This window comes from Camelus dromedarius, chromosome 30, assembly GCF_036321535.1.
Source record: "Camelus dromedarius isolate mCamDro1 chromosome 30, mCamDro1.pat, whole genome shotgun sequence".
Taxonomy (NCBI): domain Eukaryota; kingdom Metazoa; phylum Chordata; class Mammalia; order Artiodactyla; family Camelidae; genus Camelus; species Camelus dromedarius.
Genome location: NC_087465.1, coordinates 1,286,647 through 1,314,150, shown reverse-complemented (window position 1 = coordinate 1,314,150; position 27,504 = coordinate 1,286,647). Strand labels below are relative to the sequence as shown.

General features: G+C 45.0%; 1 protein-coding gene across 1 annotated transcript in view; it reads right to left on the bottom strand.

Annotated features, from left to right (window-relative positions):
* The window catches only part of SNTG1 (syntrophin gamma 1), a 357,912-nt gene that overhangs the window by 48,170 nt on the left and 282,238 nt on the right, over positions 1 to 27,504 (bottom strand). The window contains exons 10-12 of the mRNA XM_064480809.1: positions 23,572 to 23,654; positions 20,672 to 20,802; positions 14,258 to 14,387 (exon numbers count right to left, since the gene is read on the bottom strand). Of these exons, the coding sequence (XP_064336879.1) occupies positions 14,258 to 14,387; positions 20,672 to 20,802; positions 23,572 to 23,654 (344 nt within the window). The remainder of the gene's footprint in view (positions 1 to 14,257; positions 14,388 to 20,671; positions 20,803 to 23,571; positions 23,655 to 27,504) is intronic.

Sequence of the window (27,504 nt, the reverse complement as noted above, 5' to 3'; positions counted from 1 at the left end):
AAAAGCCTGTCTTTCTTGCATTGATCCGACCATTTCAAAGCAGTTTTTGCTCTGGTGAGGAATCAGCTCAGGAAATCTCTGAAACTATTGGTGCCTTCAGCTAAAATCAGGATAGTTCAGAGATGTAGGCAGAAAGAGCAGGACTCTAAACATGTTTTACTGACCAGTCAAACAATCCATGTTGAGTACGTTGTGCAACTGTGCCTTTTATTAGGTTTTAAGGATTGCTATAAAATTCTACCAATATTTTATGTGAACCACTGTCTTCGAGGACGTACTATCCAGCCTTGTGTCTTTCAGTCCCCCAACATGTATTTTAGTTCTCTGAATAATGCAGAACGTATGACTGAAGTGAAGTAACTGACACTGCTTTGCCTGACATTTACTTAAAATGGCATTCAGTGAAAACTGCCTTTCAGAATCAGGCCTAGGCCATCAAGCTTGCTGAAATGGAATTCCCCCAGGTTTGTGCAAGGAAACAATATACAGTGCTTCCATTTCTGGTTTTTTCCTGAATCATACTGGAACATCTTCTAAACAGGAATTCAATACCTTGAATGAATTAGATAGGCAGGTACTTTCAGATTTATAGCACAGACACGTGCGTACACACACACACACACACACTGATGATACACGGTGCTACGTTCTTATGACGGGGACAACCTGTGGAGCCCTACGAGGGTTTCCTGGTTAATCTGGGTTCATGCAGTCTAACCAGAGAATACGCTGAGTGATTTTAACTTGAGATTAAAAAATAGTTACCTGAACAAAAGTTTTTATTAAAATGTGTGAAATGACCAAAAGAAAGCAAATGAATTCTTTTAAGTCGCCACAGTGTGAATGAGAAATAAAGCAAATTGAGTCTCTTTACAACCCTCTAGGCCTGGAGGTAGCAGGGTAAATGCGCAAAGCAGTGTTCCATTAAAAGTGGCCTTTTCCTGATTTTTTCCTCTTCATACTACTTAGCGTTATCTAACATTGTTTATTTTAATTTATTTTTGTATTATGATTCCCTGAAAAATAAGTTCATGAAATCATAGATTTCCACCTGTTTACGTCACTTTTTTAAAAAGCTTTTTATAGAGGTCCTGGGGATTGAGCCCCGGCCCTGGTGCGCGCTGAGCACACGCTCTACTGCTGCGCGGCCCCGCCCCGGTTTGCACCGCTCCTTGCACTCAGAAGTCCACGAAGTCTTGTCCGCCCAGCTCGGTGATGAGCTAGTGAAGAGACAGGCGACTCGGAACGAAGAATCTCACTCTTGTATTTGACTAACTTAGTCTTGAATGTAAGTTACTTCTAAAGAAAAAAAAAAAAATCTTAATTCTTAGCTTTGAATGTCTATAGTACTTTCAGTGGCTTCCAAACCTAGAGTTTATGCTGTGCATAGAAGAACAGGGAGGAAGGAATGCTTGATGATGTAAAAGCAAGTTGCCAGCTCACAGGGAGAACAGTCTCTGGGCTGAGACAAAAATACGGGGGGAGAGAGAGAGGCTCAGCACTCTGGCCAAGGCGTGAAGCGCACATCGGTCTGGGGAATCCAGGTGGGAGCGCTCTGGGCTCCTCCCCAGGTGCTCATGGAATCCCCAGGTCCAGGGTGGTTTCCAAATGACAAAACAGCTGTAACCAGAGAAAGCGTTTCAGTCTGAAGGAGGGAATCCAAGCTCTTTCATGCCTGACTGGTAAGGAAATGACTAGGACGCTGGAGATCCCGGCAGGACACACACATCAACGAGTGCATCACAGACAGAGCGTGACGCCAGGCCACCTGGAAGGAGCTCCACAGAGAGGTCCCAAGGACAGGGTCTCCGCAGGGAGGAGGGAGGAGGGGGGACAAGGAGACCTGCAAGCCCAGAATTTCCCCTGATAACTGACTTCTGACGCTGGACTGGCTGGGACACTGGGAACCTCCAAGACAGATCACAGCGCTGGCAGAAAAGGCAGACGGAGGGCAGCGAGGCTCAGACTTCTGTTCACAAAATTCTTATGAAAACTGACCTGAGGGCTTATCCAGCAAATCACCTCACACAGCCTTCTGAGCGGGACTCCTCCCGCCTGCTGCACCTGACCTGACAGTGACCTACACCCACTCAGCTGTGGAGGAGATTCTGGCATTCAGTCACCAAGTTCATCATGTAACAACAAGAGACGTCACAGGTGAAGGTGCGTACTCCTGTAACTTTCTTCTTGATAAAAGACAGATGAGTAACAGCAGTATTTCAGGTTTGCCCTTCTGTCACACTTACACCCTCCATCTAGGGTAGCATTTTTAAAAAGCAAATCTTCAATTGCCCTTTCTTAATTAATGAATTAATCCCTGCCCAGAATCCCATATCCCTCAGACCCTCGTGATCTGGCCCCTGCCTCTCACAGGTGTCCCCGGTGTCCCGGGTCCCAGTCTGTACAGACCTCGGGGACACACGCCTTGTGGAGGTTTTGCTCACAAGCTCCCCGGACCCCCACCTGCTCGCTCTCCTTCCCTCTTCCCTCCTTCCCTCTTCCTTCCTTCCCTCTCCTTCCCTCCTCCCTCCCTCTGTCTCTCCCCTTTTCACCGGGTAAGAATCTTCTTTTTTATTATGTCTACCTAAGGTGCACAGAGATTAAATAGGATTGGTTAAGTTGCCCCGGGACATGGCACAGCCTGGTTGTGTCTGACACCACAGGCTTTGCTCTTGGACACACATTCGAGAACCATGTCGCCATGAAAGCATTTCTGAAAACCCGCGCAGAAGTGGTCAGTGACCTTCCCTGTGGTCCTGCCTGTGGGTCCGGCTGACTTTGCCTTGTTCTCGGTGCAGGTACTTCTGACCTCCCTGCACCGGAACCTTAACCGCAGACTGTCCTTCCCACCTCTTCTGCCCTCGGCCTCGCTCTGGGCCCGTGTGACCTCGCATGCCCTGTCAATCACAGCCAGACGGCTGGCGGGGAGGGCTCGGGGGGCGTCACGGGCTGCTCCCACCTTCTCAGAATCCTGGACCTGAACCCAGACCGCGGCCCCAGCCCCTGCTGCTGCCGCCTGGACTGCAGCGCATCCCCAGGGCTTGTGCAAGGCTCCCGGCTCTGACCCGGAAACCTGTAACCAGCTCAGCGGTCCTAATTCTTCTTAACGAGGATCTGATTTAATCCCCTTTCTTAGTCGAAGCTGAGAGCCTTGTAATTTATTGAAAGAACCCAATTTATCCACTTTGCTAATGATTTCCATATAAACAAATCAACAAAAATGCAAAACTAACGGAAGTCACTAGACTGGTACGTATTTTGGGCTACTGGCAGCAGCTGGTACTAAGACCTCACATCCTCTTGCTATGACAAAACATTGCATGTTCTAATTATATCAGAAATTCTGGGAATTTAATTTTTATGACAAATCTCAACATAAAAAATTTGACATTTACTTTAAATTTTAGAGACACTGAGAACTAAAAACAAAAACCTGTTTGTGAATGAGACGTGGTTTATAAAAAATGACTAGGCAACTTCAAGGTGTTTGAATACGAAATACAGATAGTAGTTTTCCTAAATTTGAAAAAAAAAAGAAATAGAAAAAATGCTTTTTAATCAACCTAATAAAAATAAAATTAATAATTAACCTCATATGAAATACAAACATTCATTCCTGAATGTCGAATGTCTTCCAAATTAAAATATTACCTGGTGGTTTTATTCTACTGCAGCTATTTTTAGACCTTTATGGGCCTGTCAAGAGTAAACGGTCAAATACGCCCAAGGGCATTTAAGATTCATCTTGGGGGGCGGGTAGACAATGCACTACGGAATTACAACAATTAAAACACGGTTTTACCACTGCAAAGCCAAACAAACCAATGACTTTTGATAGAAAATCAAAAATTGAATCTAAAATGTGTATTACTGAGTTAATGATAAAGATTGTATTTTAAATTTGAATAGAGAACAATGCTGGGATAATTGGTTAATTCCTTGAAAAACAATGTATCACCCACTAACTCCCCCTGCGTCAGTGTTTAATGTAATGCACACACATTTAAGATGGGGCGGGATGGCCTGAGGCACACCTACCTTCCTATTCATAGTGACCAGAACGGGAAGGTGCATTTAATGAAAGCATTTTATTTAAAGAAATCTGATAACATCATCCCCCCACCCCCACCCCGCCTCCCCCAACTGTGAGGAGGGTGAGCTCCTGGCTTCAAACACAACACCTCAAGGCATTCGCTGAATTTTGAATCTGAACAGGACAAAAGGCTAAAAAAGATTAATCTGAAAATCTATGAAAACAGACAAGAGTTTAAGAAATGTATGCTGAGAGAGGAGCGAGGAGAAGCCAGAGGCAGTCAAGGAGAGGGGCACCGGGAAGGACCTGTCCTGGAATCAGGCTTGCTCTCAGCCCAAGGCCTGGGGGCTGTATCTTTGGGGCAGGAAAAACACAGAGCCTTACAAAAACCTCAACCCAGCCTTGATTCGGCTGGATTTAGACATTGGTCTTAGTTTACAAGACTAAAGAATGTTCATACTCTGATTCTTTTTCTAGACACCTCTATTAAGATGTAATTAGCAATGTTTTCACTGATTAATATGCCAAAAATCATAGGGCACTATTCCAGTAATGATATATTTTAAATGATGTGTGTGTCAAACAATAACATTCATTAATTATGACATTAACAAACAGCAAAATCCCTATCAGCCCATTAAATGGAGGTGATGTCAGGATGCAATTACTGTCATGGGAAAATGTTCATGTTTAACGTTAACTGAACAAAGGATGACATCACCCACGCAGGAGAACGGTCGTTTCCTTTTATGTATGTAAACAAGTTACACTTTTTAATGTGTACATAACACGTACACTAACAAAAACACTGGCAATAAATATACCATTATTACTGCAATACATTTTCTTTTTTTATTTGTTTTTTGGGGGGTGGAGGTGATTGGGTTTATTTATTTATTTCTAGAGGGAGTGCTGGGGATTGAACCCAGGACCTTGTGCATGCTAAGCGTGCACTCTACCACTGAGCTATACCCTCCCCTTTATATTTTCATTTTTATCCTCTTCTGCACTTCAATAAATAATTAAAATTTAAAAATACTGTGATAGCACAAATTTTAAAACATATCTTTTACCAGGTCTATTACCTCAAATGGCAAATAGGGCTTAGGGTCTGAATCTATAGGAAACAATATGCCCAAGAGATGTGAAAGTCAAGTGCTGGAGACACACTCTTGCAGAAGGAGAATTTTAAATAATTTTTAAGGGAAAGAACAAATTGGAAACCCAACGTGAGAAGAATCTTCACGTTGTGGATGAAATGGAATAGAAGAGAAAGTTATTTTCAAGATCCTAAAATTTATTACTAAAAATAGTTCTTGCTGCATCTCATCTACATATTTTTATAGATGTTTAATCAAATTGAGAAAAAGCTGCCTCTTATTTTGTCAAACATCTTCACCCTTTATTTTGCTTTCCCATCTTATTTTACTACATTAGTGCCTTTCTTTTTCTTATGGGAATCTTTGTACTGATGAAGTCTTATTTAAAGAAACAAATATTTAAAACCACATAGCAATATGAATTTATTGCTGCGTTATAAAATTTTAGTTTAAATTCAGTAGATTTTTCATTAGAGACTCTTCATTAGAACTTTAAACTTTAAGTTTGTGATTTTGCTTAAAAATCGAGGGGTACATGTAAAGGCAAAGAAAGCTTACATCACAAAACCTTTTCAGCTAATATTTCTTACACTAAAAAACTGAAAAAATAATCATAATTCTACCACTTTACAATTTTACCCAACATCAAAAGTGAACATCTACTTAAACAGCATGAACTGTATTTTAAGTAACAATATAGACCTTGTCTGATGTCTGAACGCCGGGGGAAATGATAATGTGTCCCTTTTTTTCTTTGAAAGCATTTAATTGAATATTAATGATGGAAACCCTTAAAGGAAGTTAGTTATTGCAGATCTGTTAAATTGAGATAAGAATAATTACATGACTGGTTCTAATGAAGAACTGCTTGGACTTGATTTATTAAAAATAAAATTTGAAGTCACTAGAGTGCCCATCTGCTTTAAATATCACTCTAATTTTTTAATTCCTTAATTTTGTATATTCAATTTCAGCATCGCCAGTTGTGCCCAGCAATCAAAGCAGAAGTATCCTCCCCCGACATTCTCTTTAGACAAAGGGAGATGCAACAGGACATTTAAATAGTCCTTTACACAGTTTTTCCCCCTCCCACTTTAAATGTTTAGGGATTTTTTTTTTCCAATTAAAGGTTTACGGGTAAGTGAAGAGCTTACATTTAAAACCTGGGTCCTAATTCTGTTACTCTTTGCTGTTTAACCCTCATGTACACGTCGGCTTTGACGGCTGGGGAGGTGTGTTCCCCGGACACACACTGCTTACAAGGTGTATTTTCCCAGGAAAATTAATTGTGAAGATTTGTCCAAGCAAATAAATCCTATGGAAGCAAGAACCCACCGTCCAGCTCCCCTACAGGTCTGTGGCTAATACCAGCTAGCAGACGAGTGAGGGCCTGGAGACAGCTTCACCCTGCAGGCACAGGCCCTCCCGGGGACAAGGGGCGCTGGCATGTGGGCGGCCGCCGCCACCGCGCACCGGTCCTGTGGCTGCTCAGACTCTGCCTTGACCGGGGAAGGGAAGAATCAGAATTGATCTTTGCCGCAGGAGCCCCCATTTCAGCTCAAGTTTTTCACCCATTTTTCCCTGAATCTGGACTCTCTGCCCTTGCTACCTTGGTTGTTCCCCGTGCCTGTAGAAGCAACTTCAGAAGCACGCCATGTTGCTTTCAAAAGCCTGTCTGCTAACAGTACATCGATATTTTGAGATGATTAAAGGCACTGTCTTAAACTTTATTTTCTAGTCCAAGAATTTTAAAATTTTACCTATCATTGTTTTTAAGATTAGAATACATGTATGACACATTTCACACATAGTACACACACATACACACACACACACATCTTCATCGTGAATGAGCCGCCTGAAAGCTGAACTAGGTTGCAGCCATTTACAAATGTCTGTTTCTTCACTCAGAGCTGACGCCATTCGTTCTCCCACGAACTCACTAGACGCCAGACGTGACTGTGGGTTGGACACCAAGTGAATGCCAAGGATACCAGATTCCTATGCTCAGAATTGTCTGGCATAGGTGACAGGTAATTCTGGGCCTTTGGCAGGTGTGGTACAGCAGGTAACAATGTGTGCGGAGAGGGAGGAGGGGTCCTTGCGGGGGCAGCGTGGGAGCCCTGGGTTTCAGGAAGTGATGGAAGTGATGAGATGTTCTTTATCTGCCGGGATTGGTCAAAGGTGAAGGAAATAGGTTTGACCATTGCCAGATGACCCGTCAGCAGTCCTGGCGAGGGGGACGCACAGGCCTTACAGCTGAGGATTCAGACAGGACTCTCAGGACGTGTCTGCGGCCGCCTCTGCTCGCTGGTGCTCAGCTCTGAAGGTCCGTCTTAAGAGGAGGGGAGTCCAAGAAACACTGAATCGAGGGGCCACAAACTCAAAATTTTCGTGGACACCTTCCCTTCCACACAAGGCCTGCTACCAGGTGAGCCCCGGAAGGCTTGGCCTCAGTGAGCATCTGGAGGTCAAAGGTGTTTCCTTGGACTCACTTCTTCAGAAATAGAGCCTGAGGAAGAGCCACAAGGGTTAAACTGCTCTTGAGCGAGGATGTTCAGTCTTATGGAAGCAAGAGTCACAGGCAAACAGACGTGAGGCCGGACAGCAGAAGGCAGGCGTCCACCAGGGGGCGGTGGCCATGGTTTCTCAGCCAGTCACTGTGGGTTTGTCACCAGGGAGTGACGCCTTCAGAGCGTCACGTGGTCACTGTGCTTCCCAGCGGTCCGTCTACTGAGGGATGGTGGTCATCTGTAGCTTGCCTCTTTCCGGCCCTTGACTTCCACTGGACGGTGCAGGTCCCGTGGGGAGTAATCACCCCCTGGTCCTCCTGAGTGGCCGTTAGTCTGGGAGCAGTGGGGGGCGGGCCCGGTGGGGTCAGCCCTGGGGCCGGGGGCATGACGGAGCCCTGCCGAATCCAGCCCGAGGCGGGAGCGGTGGCAGAAGGGGCGGTGTGTGCGGGCGCTGCACCTGCAGCTCTGAGGCCTGAGCTACCAGGAGCTGGGGACGCTCTGGCCGGGAAGAGAGGCAGAAGAATCAGGCCCGGGGGAGCGGCTGGGGGCTGGGGGCGACTGCACCAAGGCGGGCACAGCACTGCGTCCAGTGAAGCTGCCCATCTGATCATGATCGCACTGTTCAGTTAACCTCCAAGCAGATGCTCTGGGTTGTGCAAATAAGAATCAGCTACTATTTTCCAATGTCAACCTTGACTTCTGGTGAGGAGTTTCCTGAGAGCCAAAGCAGGTTAGCTACTGCACCGAAACCCCTCCTGACGAGATACGCCAAGTCAGTCACGCAGAGAGCGAGGACATGACGGCAAGGAACACGCGCGCGGCACAGCCCGGCTGGCCCTCACGCTTCCTCTGCTTCGGCTTCCTGGCTGCCTCGGCTCGACCGCCCTGGAACCGGTTCCGGCTGCCACCGGCGTGCCTGGCGCCCCTATTTTGGTCTGTGAGGAGAAACAGTGCAGAAAACAACACGCTAGCACAGAAAAGTGCGTCTAAGGGCACAGAAACGCCAGCAGCCGTGAAGGGAGGAAAGTCGCCTTCAGTGGCGCCCATGCCTGTCAGAACCGCACTCCAGAAGCTCTGATCACAGACTCGAGTTCCTTTTCGGTAAATCTCCTTTCTTCTAGGCTTTATTTTGTCATGACTTTCAATTCACCTACGAGCTTTGTTGAGTCCTTTGAATGCGGCAGACGTGACAAAAGTTTTTCCTTCAGCTTTTCACACCCCACGGTATTATGGGAAAAATATTCCCTTTCTTTTCAAGTTGCAAGTGTTTGCCATTCAGTATAGCAGCTCTCTGTGGATTATGTATGACTCCCAAATAAGTTTTTTTTTGCTCCTGCAAGTAAATGGGTAAAATGTAGGCAGACGGGTGAACTACATCCTGATGGGCTCGAATGGCTGGTGAAGTGAGTGTGCATGAGTCCTGAGGGCTGCGATCGTCCCACGGAAATCAGAGGGGTATCGGCTGTTCGTGCGTTATCTTGAGAATTTATATGCTTTTGGTATTAAGCAATGCAGTAGATATTGTTGGTCGTCTGACTCAAAAGCCATGCACACTTCTTTTCTTGGTGACATCTCACCATAAATGCTAGAAAAAGTAGAGACTAGCCATGCCACCGCCCAGCCACTCATCCCCCAGAACTGTCAGAGGCTGAGTTCAAGAGGAAAGCGAGCAGTATTAGTCCAGTAAAGGGATTCTGGGAATTTTTGTCTTATCTTGATAAAAGGGGAGACATGTGGCTGGCGCTACTTACCCTGCTTCCCTTTCTTTCCTGTTCTGAACACTGAAGTGATGTTTGGAACTGCTGCAGCCTTTGTGTGACTATGAGGTGGCAAACATAAGGTAAAAGCCAGTACTCCAAGGGTAGTGGATAACAGTAGCGATAATGTGTGCAGGCAGGGGATGGGTTCTGGGTGGATGGTGGCTTCCAGCAAATGGCACCATCCACAATTATTTTCATGTGGGGAAAAAAACTCAACTATTTACTCCATCAGTACTTAGGGTGTCTCTAATTGTTACTGAAAGCATTCACAACTGATACATTTGAGGGAGAGAGTCTAATCTTTTTCACATAATATGAATTGTATGTCTTGAAAATCCCACATATGCAATCATACACTTTCATTTAAGACCATACTAATTCTCAATGAACCTTTAAGAATAGAAGCATATTATATATATTTATCTGTTTGTATACACACACACACATACACACACACACACAAGTGATACATTTCAAGCAACATATTCCATTCCAATAGAGGAAATGCGTGCATAGGATAAATATGGAAGAATTTAGACCAGAGGAGATTCTTTTATGTTAGTAGGTAACCTTGGGAGAAGTGGCACATGAAATTCTCTGTGTATTGGTCAGGGTTTATCTTAGCGCTGCAGCGGTAGAGAACAATGCGAAAGGGCAGACCCATGAAACGTGGCTGAAACAGAGCTCTGCCTTTTACCTGCTTCCTCTGTCTCTTTTAAAAACAAGGGACTGTGTGCAGATCTCTGGCTTGACAAATCAGAGCTGCCTAATGGTCTAGTCACCACTGGACATTTATTTTAACTCATTTTGTCCAGTTTTACCAACATTCTGTTATCCAAACAACCATCTCTCAGAAGAGGAAGAATCTCAGAGACAACGGGACAAAACCAAGACTGTACCCTCACGTGCAACGAGCAAATCGATGCTGCATTTGCCGGCGGCTCAGGGATCCAATCATTTAATCTAGAGGGAAACTGCAGAGAAGAGAAGCGCCGACGTCTCAGCGGGCTTTCAGGGCCAGCAGATCGGAAGTCTCTCACTCAGCCCTCGCAGGGACGGAAGCAAACCTAGGGTCTGCTTCTGAAGGGGCTCACGAAGCCCCAACCTACACGTCTGTGGACCCCAAAGCCTAGCTCCCTCCACGCGGCAGGGACGGCTTGGCCAGGGCGTCGCATGAACCCCTGTGACCAGGCAGCGAGCGCTCGGGGCTGCCCTTCCAGCCCCGGCTTAGTGCCCACAGACCCCTTCCCCAGCGCTGCCGTGTGCCCGCCCCACTCAGGCTCACAGCCCTTGGTCTCTTCCACTACCTTAGTCTTCAATGAACACTCTGTGTTCCCCGCCACACTGTGCGTGTGCGTGTGAACAGCGCTGAGATGGAGACCGTTAATACCACGAACATTTTCAAGTTACGATGAGGTCAGCCTTGGAGAGACTTGAGGAGTTGATCCTGGGGACGTTCCCAAATCGAACCTCTCCTTAATGATTTGTATTCTGCTGGTGACATCACAGGTTCTGCCGCCCTGGTGCTCAGTGACCTCAAGTGCCCAGTTATTTTAGGGACATATCTATACTGCCCTGTCAGCAAGGCTCTGGCTCAGCAACTCGGAGACATGCGTTTCCAGGAGCATTAAACTTCCAACAGTTCGCTGTGATGTCGTAAGCAAACAGTCTCTTACTTTATTAAACACCGATTTTAGTTAAGACAAAACTTACCTACGATAATCATTATTTTGTAACAAAACAGACATTTGACACCACAGACATAGGAAGATATGTATCAAACTGACAACCTGTTCCCAAAAAGTAATTGAGATTTATGAAAAACTCACTTATTTTGGTCTAAACTTTTTCGTTTTGCCCAGGACCAGTGACAGTCTCCGTATTAGGTGAGTTCATGCGTGTGCCTCACTCTACAGCCTCGCTCTTGCGTGGCGACGCCCTGTCACCTCTGCATAAAATGCCTTTGCTGCCAATTCACCTACTTTGACCTTTTTCATTGTTCGTCCGCCGACTTCAGGGAACGGCCCTCACCTCTCTGAGGGGTGCACACTCAGCCTCTCAAAGCATTTCTCTGTGTGACCTATGACAGCTGCAACTGCACATTTCCCTGTGTGCTTTTTAAATTAATACCTCCCCTCCCCACTAGACTATTTGCTCCATGAGGGCAAAGACCATTTTTGTTCATTACAGCCCTAATACCTATCAAACTGTAGGCCCTCCAAAGTATTTACTAAATGAAACGATGGCTGAATAAATCAGAGAGCTGACAGTTATCCTGAAAATACGTTAGTATCTGGGATCAATGTACATACATGTAACAATGATGGAAGTACATGTGTTCATGTTAATGTATATACACATCCTTATGCATCTTTTACAGTAATACACCTTTTATTTTAAAATGGTTTTAGATACAAAAAAAGTGTATGCAGATTAACTCACAGGCCTATCACTGCCCTTCCTTCCCACATCCTAAGCCTGGATCTGGAATCATTTTTCTTTCCTTAAAAAAATATCCTTCAAGAAAGCTGGACAGCTGCATAGAAATCAGTGAAATTAGAACACTTCCCTCACGTCGCACAAAAAAATTAACTTAAAATAAGACAAGACACTATATAAACCTCCTGGAAGAAAACACAAGCAAAACATTCTCTGACTTAAGTGTCAGCAGTGCTCTCCTAGGGCAGTCCACCCAGGAAACAGAAATAAAAGAAAAATAAATGGGACCTAATTAAACTGATAAGTTTTGCACAGCAGAGTAAACCATAAACAAAACAAAAAGGCCACCTATGGACTGGGAGAAAACACCTGCAAATGATGAGGCTGACAAGGGCTTGACCTCCAGAACGTGCAAACAGCTCGCACAGCTCAACAGCAAAGAGCAAACAGCCCCACCCCAAACGGGCAGCAGACCTGAACAAGCACTTCTCCAGTGAAGACATACAACGGCCAGCAGGCACATGAAAAAGTGCTCAGCATCACTAATTATCAGAGAAATGCAAATCAAAACTACAATGGGGTGTCACCTCACACCAGCCAGAATGGTCATCACTAAAGAGCGCACAAACGACAAATGCTAGAGAGGCTGTGGAGAAAGGGGAGCCTCCTGCACTGCTGGTGGGAATGCAGGTTGGTGCAGCTGTTATAGAAATCAGTATGGAGGTTCCTTAAAAAACTAAAAATAGACTTAACCATGTGACCCAGCAGTCTCACTCCTGGGCATCTATCCAGAAGGAACTCTAATTTGAAAAGTCACCTGCACCCCAAGTTCATAGTGCACTATTTACAATAGCCAAGACATGGAGACAGCCTAAATGTCCATCAATGGATAATCGGATGAAGAAGCTGTGGCATATATTTACAATGGAGTACTACTTAGCCATAAAAAGTATAAAATAACGCCACTTGCATCAACATGGATGGACCTGGAGATTGTCATACTAAGTGAAGCAAGTCAGAAAGAGAAAGAAAAATACCACATGGTATCACTCATATGTGGAATCCAAAAAGAAAAAAAAGAGAAAAAGACACAAATGAACATATTTACAAAATAGAAAGAGACTCACAGACACAAAGAACAAACTCGTTACCGGGGGAAGGGGAGCAGGGAGGGATACGTTGGGAGTGGGAGGTTCGTAGATACTAACTACCACGTATGAAATAGACAAACAAGTCTCTTCTGTGCAGCACAGGGAGCTATATTCACCATCTTATAATAACCTCTAATGAAAAAGAAAGTGAAAAAGAATATACGTGTGTGTGTGTGTGTGTGTGTGTGTATAGCTGAATTAGAGGATTAACCTGAAGCAAGCACTGTTTTTCACAACTCTTGAATTCTACCTTCACAAATCTGTTCAAATCCACTTCACCCAAAATAACAGCACACGACCAATGGGAACCGGTTTCGGCTTAGCTGGAATCCATTCCAGGAAACCCCAGCCTCGGTCACCCTCCCTCTCTGCAGGGAAAGCATATAACTTGAGGAAAATGAACGTGCTTCTGTGAAGCCCAGCTTTGAGACACATCTCCGAGAAGCACCGTCTTCCACTAGACATGTTTACCAAATGCACGTAATTATTTCAGAGCCACCTTGAATAATGGTAAAGTAAAATTAAAATCGTTTTGTCTAAATCTTTTTCACTTTATATTCAATAACCTCTGGAAAAAAATTCATTGAGCAACATAATTACAAGGAATTTCCACATAAAACTATGAAAATCTCCCTATTTCACAGAATTACTGCTGCTGAGAATCGGCGAGCAAAGGGAACAGACAACGGCCAGCACGTTGGCTTCAGTGATTGCAGCTGTTTTCTTCTCTTTTTTTGTTTTTTTCCAAGTTCCTCCTGCACCCATCCTCCAATGGTCCATACACTAAAACATGATTCATTATTTAAGTGTTCCTAAAATACTATTACTTTAATATTCCTCTTTTCTTTCTAGTCATTTGACCTCATCTCTATAGCATGATCCTCTTTTACTTTTAAACTTACTTTACATGCATTTCTAATTTATTTTTATGCAGGCTAATCTCTCGAGTGAACAGGCAGACAGACAGATGCTTTAGTGATCACATGCCAAATGAGTACTTCCAGTCGTTTAACTAATGTCAGCACTGCAATGTTTGTGAAGCTTAGATGCAAAAGCACTCTTGGGCTGATACATTGGACTAAGACTCTCAGGACAGAGTGATTTTCTTTAAACCAGTATCCACAATGGCTTTTACGACGGATGTGCGGTGGCCCATTCTTAGACAAATACCATGCAGTTGATGCAAAGTTACATCCGTATTATATGAAGAAATCCACCAAGGCTGGTAAACCCTGGCAGGTGTTCTGCAATCAGTACTCACATTGTGCTTTGTGAGGTTGGAAATGTTCGTCGCTATTGCTTGCAGCCACTCACTGCAGTCTTCGGCCGAGAGGCACTGGAGGGTTCCGCTGCAGACCCCGTCCACTGCCGTGACTTGAAAAGCGTTCTGCCTGCGGAGATGTCAGAACAAATTAGACCGAAGCATCATCTCACTTGTCTCTTAGCAACTTGAAATAGTTATCTGTTCGAAAGCTCTTCTTTCAAACAGTATAAATGCAGCTTCAAATTCTTATTTGCTTACTTGTCATAAAAATATGTTTTTAAAAGGAGCCCTCAGGATGAATGCAGGCAACACACGATTCTGAGGTACGAGAAAGCATTCTGAGATTCAGATGAATCTGGAAAACCTCTGAGATGTCAAATGTACGTTACGTAAGTGGAAAACAGCTAAGACATTGACGGGGCTTCTTTCCCCGTGTGCCATGGAATCCCACGTTGGTGTTTATCGTTTCGGGTACCATCGCCTCCTCTTGACATTTTTCAGTGCGTTTTCTGATGTCACAGAATGGACACACAAAAGCCACACACCCAGAGACTGGGCATCATATCACGTGACGTCAGGAGCTGGAGCACTTTGTCAGCTGTGGAACCAGCTGTTACCTACCTTCTCAAGCAGTTTGGGACAAGAGGTTCATAGCTCCTCACCTGCTCTGAATACTCACACTCTAAGTTTACGTGCGTGTGGTGCACAACCACCACGCTTGACTTAAAATGCAACAGTCAGCCTAAATGTCTCTATAATCCTCCACTGAGATTTTGCTGTTTCTGTTGTTGTTAGAGAAAATTAAATGGAGCCATCGACAAAAGTGCTATAGAATTTAAAGCAGCTTCCTACAGCTCTAATTGTTTACTTTTTTTTCCTGTATCAGGTTCTTGCATGTTTCGATATAAGCTTAATGGAGAGGAATAGATTTTAAAAAACCCCAAATGAATGAAAAGTAGCCAAATCCTCATGTTTGAGAATTACTCTGTGATGCGACACAATATACTTCAGAAAATGCACAAATTATATTTAAATCCCAGCCCATTTTGAAGCAATAGAAAAATTCTTTAACTCAGTATTCAAAATGTGATGTAAATGGCATACATTTATATGTTTTTCTCCAATTAAATAGTTTTTCTCTCTCTTCTGAGTTTTTTGAGTAGGTGTTTGTAGATTCTACACGTGATTTCATCTCCACAAGCAAAGACCCCCCCATGACGGGCACGTGTCTGGCCCAGGACCATCATGAGGGCCGCGTCGCTCTCCCGTCCCACGAGGCTGGTCCGGGTCTCAGAACTGGACACAAGGCAAAGCCTTTCCCATCCGGGCACCCTGCATCCACATTATGAATATCTCCAGAGAAACCTGCTGCAGACCAAGCGCTTTCTACTGATAACAGGAAATATTCAAATATTCTTTTTTGTTTGCTCTTAAAAATACACAAAAAGCCTAAGAAGGGACAACTATTCTTCATCTCTTTGAAATGATGTTCTTTTGAATTTGTGACAGGAAAAAAATACGCTAAACACAAGAAGAATATTGCAACTTGACCTGAATTTCTTAACTTAATTTTGATATTCAAGAGTGAGTGAGAGATTTGCGGTGCACGGAAGCTCAGCTCTCCGTGGGGGAACCAGTCTGCGTTTAGTCGCACACGGTTCTCTCTGCTCGCTGGTCATCACAACCATTGCTTCATGCACCGTAAGTTACAGTCTGTCCTGAACATCGCCGTCCTCTCTGCTGTAAATACGTCACGGCGCCTGGGCACCTCAGCTGGTTAAAGCCAGCACCCCTGGAGCCAGTCCGCCATCCGTGCAGTCACACGCGCCGCGTCGTCTCCACGCGGAGTCAGTCTGAAGACTGACCTTTCATAAACTTGGGCTTAGCTGCCAACATACATCACCGTTTACATTCTGTTTCCACTTTTTAGGTGGGTTTGTCAGAAACCCTTTCAGGAATACGAGTGAAGTATTTAAACGGGTTCTTTGCTTACATGTACCTCTTGGAAGGCAGGCGGGGCATAAGGATGGCAGCCTGGGCCCCATTTCTGCCTCTGTTATTGAATAAATAAGGACACTGGCAAATTAGGTTACTTTGTTGTGCCTCGATTTCCCCAAAAGAAAATGAGCAAAATATCCTTTACGGATTCAGTCAGAATTCATGGAGTAACTGGTAGGACCCAGATGCTTTCACATATCACAGAAGCTCGTGAATGAACCACCGCCATGTGGTCCCGACTGCGGTGTCTGGGGCAGCTCAGTGACAACGTCCGCCACCCAGCACTGAGGGGCAGCGGCAGTGTGCGGCGGTGTCTGCAGCTTTCAGAAAATGTCATTTTTGGGTCAAGATAATCAGAAATTGTCAAGCCAAAACTTATGTGTTTCATCTTGTTTGATCGTACGCTCTCTGAAATCAATAAAATGCATTACCTGTTAATTCGGTTTTGTGCTGTGAGACATTAAACTTTAGCCACAATTATTGTAGCCTTGAGGGTCCCCGGGCTAAATGACAATTCTTTGTACACACACACACTTGCTGAAACAAAGCAGTTGCATGGCTAGAGTTGGGTAACCTAGGCTTCTGAGTGCAGGGTTTTTTTCCCACTTTCTGCTCAATATTGTCTTATATTTTTCTAAGGATTCCTGATTACTTTTCTGGCAATAAAAGTTATTCTCCAGTGTTGCTGAATTTTAAACTAGGTTTATTCATTTAAAATTCAAATTTAGTTTTCCCTTTATATGAAAAATATACTGCACACCAAGCATTCATAACTACTTTTTGGCACAGCAGGATCCCCATGAATATGCATGCACTTCTTGTGCGCTCGGTTAAGTGGTGCATGCTTTGAGTCGCTGCTGCTCTTAGATCGCACGAAGGCAGGTGTAGGTGATGTTTAGTTTGTGAGGAGTGAACAGGCGAAGGCAGAGGGAGCAGGCATTTTAAGCACGAGGAAGAGGTGGAGAGACCAAAATGTGCAAGTCTGCAGTGGCGGGGATCCCCTGTCCACGAAGGGCAGCGGGGAGCCCACGGAGAGGCAGGCCAGCCCGAGGAGGAGGGTGTGAGCCTCGTGTGAGCAGCTCAGAGTCCACGGGACCCGCAGCCGAACGTCCCACGGAGGACTGGCTGCACGGTCCAATTCGTGCGGAGGGAGGGAGTGGCCCTGTTGGACCAGTTTGGGTAACTGGCCAAAGATGAGATGATGTGGGACTGAAACAAACCTGTGTCGGGGAGAGTGAGAATGAAGCAGCTGGCTGAAGGGGTTCATAAAGGGTGAGGAAGGGTGTGGCTCAGTGCCGCCTTCCTTCACAGATTACGAGGGAGCAGGTGGTCAGATCCCTGCAGGGTTTCGGGTCCCACGGGATGGATGGCTTAGACACGGGAAAGGCGAGAAGGCACACCCTTCAGACAGGAGGGAAGGACTCCAAAGACGAACGTCAGCCTCGTACAAGCATGGCAGTTTGAGAGAAGTGTGGTCGTCACTACAACGTGCGTCTTGGGAAGTGGCAAGTCACAGGGCGGCGACTAGGTGAAGCCCGATGGATGCGATGGAAGCGGGCCCTGCACGCCAGCTCAGCATCGCCACCTGGCCCGGGCAGGGAGAGCCCTGGGAAGCACAGGGCCCAGGAGTGAGAGGCTCGTGTCGGTACTTTGCGAAGGCCTGTCTGCGGTGGGTTAGAGCAGGCGCGATGCTGCTGCAGGCAGGGACGGAGGAAGGGTCTCGAGATACTCAAACAAGGGTCAGAATATTTCAGGGCAGGGCATCTCTTCCTGGAGAGAACCGACTCAAACAGTATTTGAAAAATAAGCCACTTTTCCTGAGTTGGTTATTAATTATTGGAGAGATGATGAAGAAAAGGGCAAAATGAAAGGAGACCGTGGGGCCAGTGATTCCAGCCATTCGCTCTGTTTCACACTGAGCTCAGTCCACCAGCAGCAAGTTCAGGGGCGTCTCCACCAAGGGGCCACCTCGGTGTGCTCTCTGCCCAATGCATGGTCTGCCCCGGCTCCTGGCTCAAAACCGCCACCGTTGGCTGAGGTTCGTCAGAAGCTCTTCCACAGTTTCGTTACCTGTCTCCCAAAGCGGAATCACCAGTTCATCTCCCGATTTGAATTTTGGCAACTCATCATCCCCACACAAGCCCTACACGTCCCTCCCACTCCTGTAAGGTGACGGCACAGAACTTAAGTTCATGCCACTCTCTGACCTCTGATTTCTCTGGGTGGAAAGTGAACATGGCAGCTTTGTTCCTCAACCTCAACACTTCCCACGTACAGATACTAAAGCAGTATTTATTGAGTCCAAAATTTGTAGATACTGACAGGCATACGCAGAACAGATAAACAAGATTATACTGTATAGCACAGGGAAATATATACAAGATCTTGTGGTAGCTCACAGCAAAAAAAGGGACAATGAATATATGTATGTTCATGTAAAATTGAAAAATTGTGCTCTACACTGGAATTTGACACAACTTTGTAAAATGACTATAACTCAATTAAAAAATGTTAAAAAATATTTTTTTAGGCAATGAGTGAAGAATACGTTAGCTCTTGAATGTGAACTGCTGTGCAATCCACTCAGAACAGCGCTGGGTCTGTAACTGACTATTACTGTCATGTTTATCGAGTGTAATTAATTCAATTGTGCTGAGGTGCCATAAAAGTAAAAATGTCAGAATTCATCTGCACTCATGCAAATTCTTTTTTCTCGTAAATTGCTTAAGCTGAACACTTCTACTCCATGCAACTACATACATTTTTAAAAGTAAAAACAAAACAAAACAAATTCATACATTTAAAAATGCCATTAATAGAAATATTCTAAAAAGCTCTTAAGGCAGAAGAAAAATAGAACCAAAACAAATAAAGACGAACAAAAGAAAGGTTAAAGGTGGGTCACTGCTGAGGAATAGTTACGCGATGATAAAATATCTTCAGGAACTCAGGCTGCACACGTGAATCAGAGCTCATCAGAAATATGCCCAAGGACAGGAAAGAAAGGAGTTAGCTAAAGTGTTCTAAGTTTCTAGCGTTTTCTGAAAAAGACAAAAATAGTAAATTGCATTTATAAACAGTCATAAATCATGTCTGTGTGGTGCTGTGGTCTGAAACCCCGATGCCCAATGTGATGGGCTGATGGGCGGGGCTTCAGGGACGCTGACGACGGGAGGGTGGAGCCCTGGGAACAGGATCAGCGATTGCGGGAGGGGCTCCCGAGAGATCCCTGGTCCCTTCCACCTCGGGGGGACAGAGCGAGAAGACGCCGCGCGTGAGCCAGGGCGGGGTCTCCATCAGAGACTCCACCGTGACGCCGGCGCCTCGGCTAGGACTTGCGGCTTCCGGGCTGCGCGCACACGTCTCTGCCGCTTGCTCGCTGCTATCATCTGCTGTGTTGTTACAGCAGCTTGAAGGACGGAGACATACGGTGTGATGCTTAGGCAACAATTAAGGCAAAATAAGACGGTGTAGGTGTAACAACATCATAGAGGGAATGCTAAAAATCAAAATGTTTAAATATTTGAAAAAAGGGGAAAAAGTTAGAATACAAAAACGTGTGTGTTGAGACAAAGGAGTTTTTTCTTGAACACATATAAAACTGTCAAATCTCAGCAGTCAAAAAGTAAATAAAAATACATAAATAAGGCCAATTACAAAATGGTCCAAAGACAAAGCGGCATTTCACCAAAGAGGGTTCCATGCGACGGATAAGCACAGGGCAAGACGCCCAGCAGCACCGGGATGTGCACATTCAGGCCACGGCGGTAGATCCTACCTGCGCTGTAGCTACAGGAACGGCGAAACGGAAGACAGCAACACCGCGTCCCGGCAGAGACGCGGGGGCCTGGACGGCGCCGCCCGCCCCGCGGGGCTGCGGGGCTGCACGGGCCCCCGCAAACCCTTGTCTGCCCCTCGGTAAACTAAACAGCTGCTGCCGTGCGGCCAGCTGCGCTGCGAGCTCGCGCCCGAGGAAGTGAGGATGCCTCTTCGCACGGAAGCCCACACTCCAGCGCTCACAGCAGCTCTGTCTGGAAAAGCCAACCCCTGGGACCACCCAGACGGCCTTCAGGGGTGGAGTTCTAAACGAGAAGCAGCCACACTACTAGGTTATTAGAGGATCCCAATCTCCAGTGAAAAACGTGACCGGGCTGCACTGTGTGGACACTGCACACTCTCTGAAGCGCACGTGGAGCATTTCCTAAAATTAGTTAAATACTGAGTGAAACCAAGTCTCAGGAAGTATCAAAGGCGCGAAACCGCTCAACACGAAGTTACACAGACAGCGGGAACAAAGAGAACAGCGCGGGACGACGCCTCGGCCACCTGCGCTGACGCGCGCCTTGCCGCGTGCAGGCAGCTCGGCCTGCTCCTGGGGGCGGACGGCCAGGGAGAGCCGCCCGCGGGACTCACCGGCTCAGGTCCGTCCCCGGCACGTACTGGGAGAAGCGGCAGTGGAGCAGAGGGATCAGTCTGAGGTCGCACCATCGCTTTTCCCACCTGAGCCCGGGGCACGCGGGCCACGAGGAGCAGGATAACGTGTCCTGAAAAGGAAACGAGCCTTCAGTGCCGTGGGTTCCACGTCACAAGCCCTCCTCATCTGAGGGACGCCTATCCCTAAACCATCACAAGACGCGGATAAAATACCACAAGACGTTCGTGTTCACTGACAGTGAAGTTACCTGTGTTAACTTCTCTATCCACAGAATTCTATGAGAAAGTGAGGAGGGACACACTGAGATCAAGAACCAAACTGCTGAAAACGTGAAAAAATGGGGTGAGGAGGAGGAAGAAAAAAATAAAACTGCGACAACTGAATTCACTCAAGAATGGGAAAGGTGGGGTGAAACTAACTGCAAAGAACTAGCTTGTGACAAAAGTCAAGTAATCATAGTTCATTCAATTAAGCAAATGGTTTCTATCTGCTCAGCATTAAACGTTCTTAGAAGGCCTTGTGATCCATCAGTTACTTCGAAAGATTTTTGAGTAGAATGAACATTCCCCTAAAACAGCTCTCCAGCTCGACTCAAGGAAACCTCTGTCCACTGTTTAACCCTCATGTTCACACAATGTTTGTATTTCCTTATGTTGTTTTCTACAGGTTTAAGATTACATGTTATTTTAGGTGTCATTAAAAAAGTGTGGGTATTTTCTCCTTATGTGTAGAGAAGACATGTATTTGAATAAAATCTGAGTTTTTCACTTGATGTGAATCCACCCTTCTTTCACGATCCCAGCTTCATTGCTAAACTTGCTCACAAGCGGCACACAGGGAAGGACGCCGACACTCACGGCGCAGGAGCTGTGAGAGCCAGGCTCCATCCGGCCTGGGGCCCCGGCGCCGGCTCCCCTGCTGCCAGACCCCACCGTGCCCGTCCTGAGGCTGGAGGAGACTCTGCTCTAGCGCAGGTGCTGAAGCCCCGTGAGCCTAAAATTTTTAGCCTCTTTCAGGTATTAATTTCTTCAAAATTGCTTAGGGGAAAATCTGTTACGTATTTTTTGCTAAAGGTTGAGTGTTCTTTATGGTAACTGTCAACCACGGTGCCCGTGAGGGTCGGCCAAGTCCTCAGCCGCGTCCCGCAGCCAGAGGGAGGCCTGGCTCCGACGGTGGTGAGGGGCCGTGGCTGGTCCCCAGGACGCCCCCCCTCCACCGTGTAAGACATGCTCGTGGGGCCGCCCCAGGGGCCAGACCAGGGGCCACAGGAGCCATCCTCCTCTCCCCCGGCCTTCACGTCACATGACGTGACACAGGCGGTGGTGACAGCTCAGCAGGGCCGTCAGGGCTCAGGCTCCTTAGCAGAGTGAGACCCCCCGGGTGCAGAAACGCCACTCCCCCAGCCCACGAGTCCCAGGCAGGGTCCTGGATGCCCCGGCCTCCCCGCGCCTGTCCGAGAGACAGGCCGTCACGGGTCCCTCTCACAGAAGGGAAATGAAGCGCTTCCGAGCGCTCAGCCCCTGTGCCCCTGTCCTTTCTGCAGGAGGGCACCTGCAGAAAGAAACAGCGACCCTGTGTGACCCACGAGGGCAAACCGACGAGGCCCTGGGGCCAGAACCGACCGAGCCGCCCCATCACTAAGGCTGGAGCGGCCCCCACTGCCCCTCGCGGGCCCTGGAGTGCTGCGGGGCCCAGGGTGTGTCTAGCCGTTTCCCCACCAGGAAAGCAGCCGCTAAGTCACTCAGATCCCGGTCTTCCGAAGATCCGCATTGTAAACAGCCTCCCTCGTGGGACGATTTCTCTGGTAACAAAGTAAAAGAGGCAGCCAGATGAAGTGCCCCCGGTGTGGCGGGTCTACACCTGCACAGATGACCCTCGGTGGTGCCCAGGGTTCCCCTGCAGGAGCTAAACCAACCAAACGGGAGAGGCGTGGGGCCCGGAGGCCTTCAGCCGCGATGGGTGCTGGTGCGGTTCAGCACGATGGGCTCCAAGAGGGCCTGGAGGTGCCCAAGAGGAGGGCTTGGAAGAAAAATGCCACAGCGAGGGCAAGGATTCCCAGTGGAGAGTGAACCGTCCACGTCAGAAGAAAAAGCTACGTGTCTCACACAGCCTAACACGTGGAACAGAAAACAAAAATTCCGCATAAAGTGAGCACAGGGGATGCCTGTGAGCCTCACGTTTAACCAGGCAGAATCGTTTGTCTTCAGAACGTGCGAATGTTCTGAAGGGGGAGATACAAGGAGTTTCAAAAATCTATTAGGAAAGAAAAAAGAAAAACCTGCTTACTCCCAAATACAGGTGGAAAATCAAAATGGACACTTTATTAAATGGGTATAAAACAAACATGTCAATTTTATCAATTATTAAATACATGCATAGTTTAATGTTCCTCACATCTCATGTAATGTGTAGGTTAGGTCTCCCCACTTTGCATTAATTTCCTGGTGTGCATGAAGGATGCTAAGAAATCCTAATGTGTGGCAAATTATATAGCCACTTATAGCGAAATAATTTCAAAAGAAAAAATGATGAAAGTTATGTCAAATGACATAGAACATGAAACCACATATAATATGCAATGTTATTAGGTGACTATATGATGTGACACGTGGTGTCCCAAAGGTAAGTTTCTGTAGCTCACAAAGGGCTTCATACAGACCTGAGAAGAGAAAAGTGACATTAAAAAAGTAACTGACCTACTCGTGTTTTTCCTCCCTGGATTATCGTGATCCTTAAATCATGAAGCAACCACGGATTTCAAACATATCAGAGAAACCGGACTTCACAGCAGTTTTTGCGCACTGACGCTACACGTATTCTCCCGGACCTTCCCTGGGCTCCCTCCTTACTAATGGGGGCTGCGCCTTGGCCATCTTACTGTGTTGTTGGGGTGGTAGTTGAGGTGCAAACCGCTGTCACAAAGAGGTGAGGACGTGCCGCTGCTCTGGTCGCTGGGAGCACCTGCAGGGGACAGAGTCACAGAGGCACCACTGGTTAGAATGCCTGCCTGCGCCAGACTCACACCGTCTACACTGTCTGCTTCATACACTCAATGACCAGGGAGTCATGTATGCCACTTACACCAAAAATAAACATTAAAACCCAAAGCGGGCCCCTGCAAGAGACCCGCAAATAGTTACCTTTGACTCCCGAGATATTAAGGCTTTATTAAGGAAAACAAAGCCAAATAAAAGCACTATTTCATTTCATTATCGAGCAGGGCCCGCCCTTAGCCGTCCATTCAGCAGTGCAGGGTTTTGTTTGTCTACAAAGTTCTATTTAGTGCCATGGATTAATCTACTAGCAAATTCCATATTTAGGTCCTACACTTTTCCATCATGCAAAAAATGTTTGTGAAAAAAAAAAAAAAAAGCCTGCGAGTCCTCTGTCCTTCTAAGGGCTCTTGGCACACACTGTAATGGGAAGTGTCTCATTGACATGATTTAATTTTGTGAATCCGCTAAGACACTTCATATCAGATCCTCATGAGAAACCTGCCAATATCTATTTTTAAAAAATGAGTAATATATGTCTTAAAGATTTGTGACTTTCTAAGATTTTAGAGTTTCGTGATTGCTACAGTCAGGATTAGAATGCATATTTCTTGATTTCTGATTCATTGCATTTTTTGAGAACATTTTATTTTTGGAGTTGCTAATGTGGATAAACATGAGCTAATAATGAATCTCACTCCCAACTTTTATTTGACGTATTACACTTACATGCAAACGTCATTAAAGGGCAGACTCCTAACATAGTGACCCACGTGCTCAAGAACAGTGACCTTGCTCTCCTCCTTTATGACTCTAAAACTTCACAGTTTGCCTGGTGCTGAGAAGGGAAACGGGCGTTCTTGCTATATACCAGCATGGATGTAGTTTTTATGCTTTTTAAATCTTAAGAATTTCAGTTTGTTTTAGATATTTTTCTTTTGATGTTTATCTGCATTTCTCTCTTATGAGACATTTTTAATGCATCCACATGTTACTCTAAAATGTAGATGTATTTTGAACTGAATAAAACAAAAATGTAGCATATCAAATTCTGTAATGCATCTACAGTAGTTCTTTGAATGAAATTTAAAAATTTAAATATATGCACAAGAAGAAGGTAGGTGTAATCTCAGTGACCTGTGCTTGGATCTTAAGATGTTAGAAATGGAAGCCAAACTGACACAAGGTAAACAGAAAACAGAACATAATAAAAATACAAGTGAAAAGCAATGAAATAGACCACTGAAAATAACAGACAGAATTAACCATGACAAAAATGGGTTCTTTGAAACAATTAATAAAACCTATAGCAAAAATGACACAGTAAAAGAGAGAAAACACAGGTTACCAATATCAGAAGTGAAGGCGAAGGTGTCACTGCAAATCAACAGATAGTCAAAGGGTAACGGAAAGATGTGACTGACTTCATGCAAAGACACTGACAACTTAGTTGAAATGAACAAAAATATTGAAAAAAAAACCATATCAAAATTTACAAAAAAAGAAAAGAGAATATCAAAAAAGTCCTATATCCACCCGAGAGATTAATTCATACAAACAAAAATGATGCTTCTAGGATCTGACTGTGTCTCTGGTGAACTTATCCAGTCATTTAAGGAAGAGATACTGTCACTGTTAAACAGCTTCTTTCTGGAAATAGAGGCGGAGTCACCTCTTCACAACTTAACGTGAAGATGTAATAACCCTGGCACCCAGTTCCCACCAGAGCATTCAGGGAAAGACAGGCGCCTCTGGTTGTCGTTCATGACCATAGACTTTTTTCAAAATTAAAAATACATTAGCAAATTAGAAGCTGTGATATATTTTTAAAAAACCATAATACTTCATGACTGTGGTGTTTATCCTAGGAATGCAAGCTTGATTTGGCATTCAAAATCCATTTTTAAACAGGTACCATATCAACAGAGTAAAAAAAGAAAAAATGCAATACCTCAATGGATAAAAAAACACTGAGGGAATTCCACTTTAACTTCTATTTTGAAAAAGAAAAAGGAAATTCCTCAGGAACCTGGGAACAGAAGGGCACCTTCTATTCTAACAAAGCGTATCTGTGAACACCGACAGCTGGTGCCACATTTAACGGTAAAAGCTTGAAAGTTCCCCCCACTATCCTGAGAATGAGGACACCTGCTGTCAATACTCCATTCAGCATCTCACTGGAGGTCCCAGCCACGACAACAGGCAAAACCGAGGGAAAAAAAATTAAAGAAATATAGGTTAAAAAGAAATTAGCAAAATTTATTATTTGCAGATGACATAATTTTATATATAGAAAAATTTAAAGAAAGTAAAAAAAACTTACTAGAATTAATATGAAAATTAAGCTACGTTGCAGAATGCCAGTGTATATAAATGCATTTCTATGTGTTAGCAGCAGATAATTAGAAAATTAAATCTTTAAAATATTATTTACAATAAAATGAAAAACATAAAATGATTAAAATAAATTTAATGAGAGATATGTAGTATTCTACCATTGAAAACATTAAAATATTGCTGAGAAAAATTAACACATAACTAAATGGAAAGTGATATTATGTTTGTGCATTAAAAGATTTAAAGTTGTCAAGGAGTTAATTCTCTAAATTGTCTATCAAGTCAATTTAGTCCTAGTCAAAATCATGATAGTGTTTTTATAATAGAAATTTTGACATGCTGTTTACAAAACGTGTGAGTAATGCAAAGGATCTAGAAAAACCAAACAAGCTTAAAATATTGCAAAGCGGACCAGCCTACCCTGGGTGAGCACTGGAAGTATTATAAAGTACAACAATCAACAGTGTGGTTTAGGTGAATGGAGAGAGACACAAGTTCATGGAAATAAGACGGTGATTCCTTCATTCTTGCCTCCTACCTCAGAACCAAAAAGCAGTAAGCACACACAACAAAAACAACAACAACAACAAAATGGTAATTTAGACTTTTTCAAAATTAGAAAGTTCTGCAAATTGGAGACTCCTTTAGGGAAAGCATACAGCCATACACAGATTGAGCGACACGTCTGTAACACGTGTAGCTAACGAGAGACTTAGAAACAGGCTTGTACGCTCCTGCACTGTGACAATATAAAAACATCCCAGTTAAAAAATGGGCCAAAGACTTGAGCAGACACATTACAGAATAAGATATGCAAACAGACAGTAAAAATGCTGAAATGATACACTGGGAGGTAATCATCATTAGTCTTTGGGGAAACGCAAATCAAATCTGCAATCTGATACCACAACAGACTCAAGGGAATAGTTAAAAAAGAAAAAAACTCTGACCATCAAATATCGGAGTAAGTGTGGAGCAGGCAGAGCCGCCAGCCATGCTGGAGCGGACAGCGTTTGGCATACGTTCACATACACGCCCATTGTAGAAATACGTTTGGCAGTTTGTTAGCAAGTTAATTGTACATCTGTCCTGTTCAATTCCACTCCTATAGCACTTATAGTAATGACATAAAATATTAAGACTTCCAAAATCCTTGCACGAGAATGTTTATAGCAGATTTATTTATAACAGCAGAAGACTGGACGCATCCTGTTGCCTGTGGACAGGAGGCTGTGTTATCACACTCCACTCGTATTGCACAGCGATATAAACCACTGAATACGCGACACGAGGGACTGTTCACAATGAAAGAAGCCAGACACAAAGGAGTAACTACAGTCTGCTTGCATTACATAAAGTTCTAGGAGAAGCAAAAATAACACATGATGATAAGAAATTAAGTCAACGGACGTTTCTGGAAAGCTATTCACTGGAAGAGGCACAGCGGAGCCATTCTGTGATCTAAAGGACTAAGCAAACGT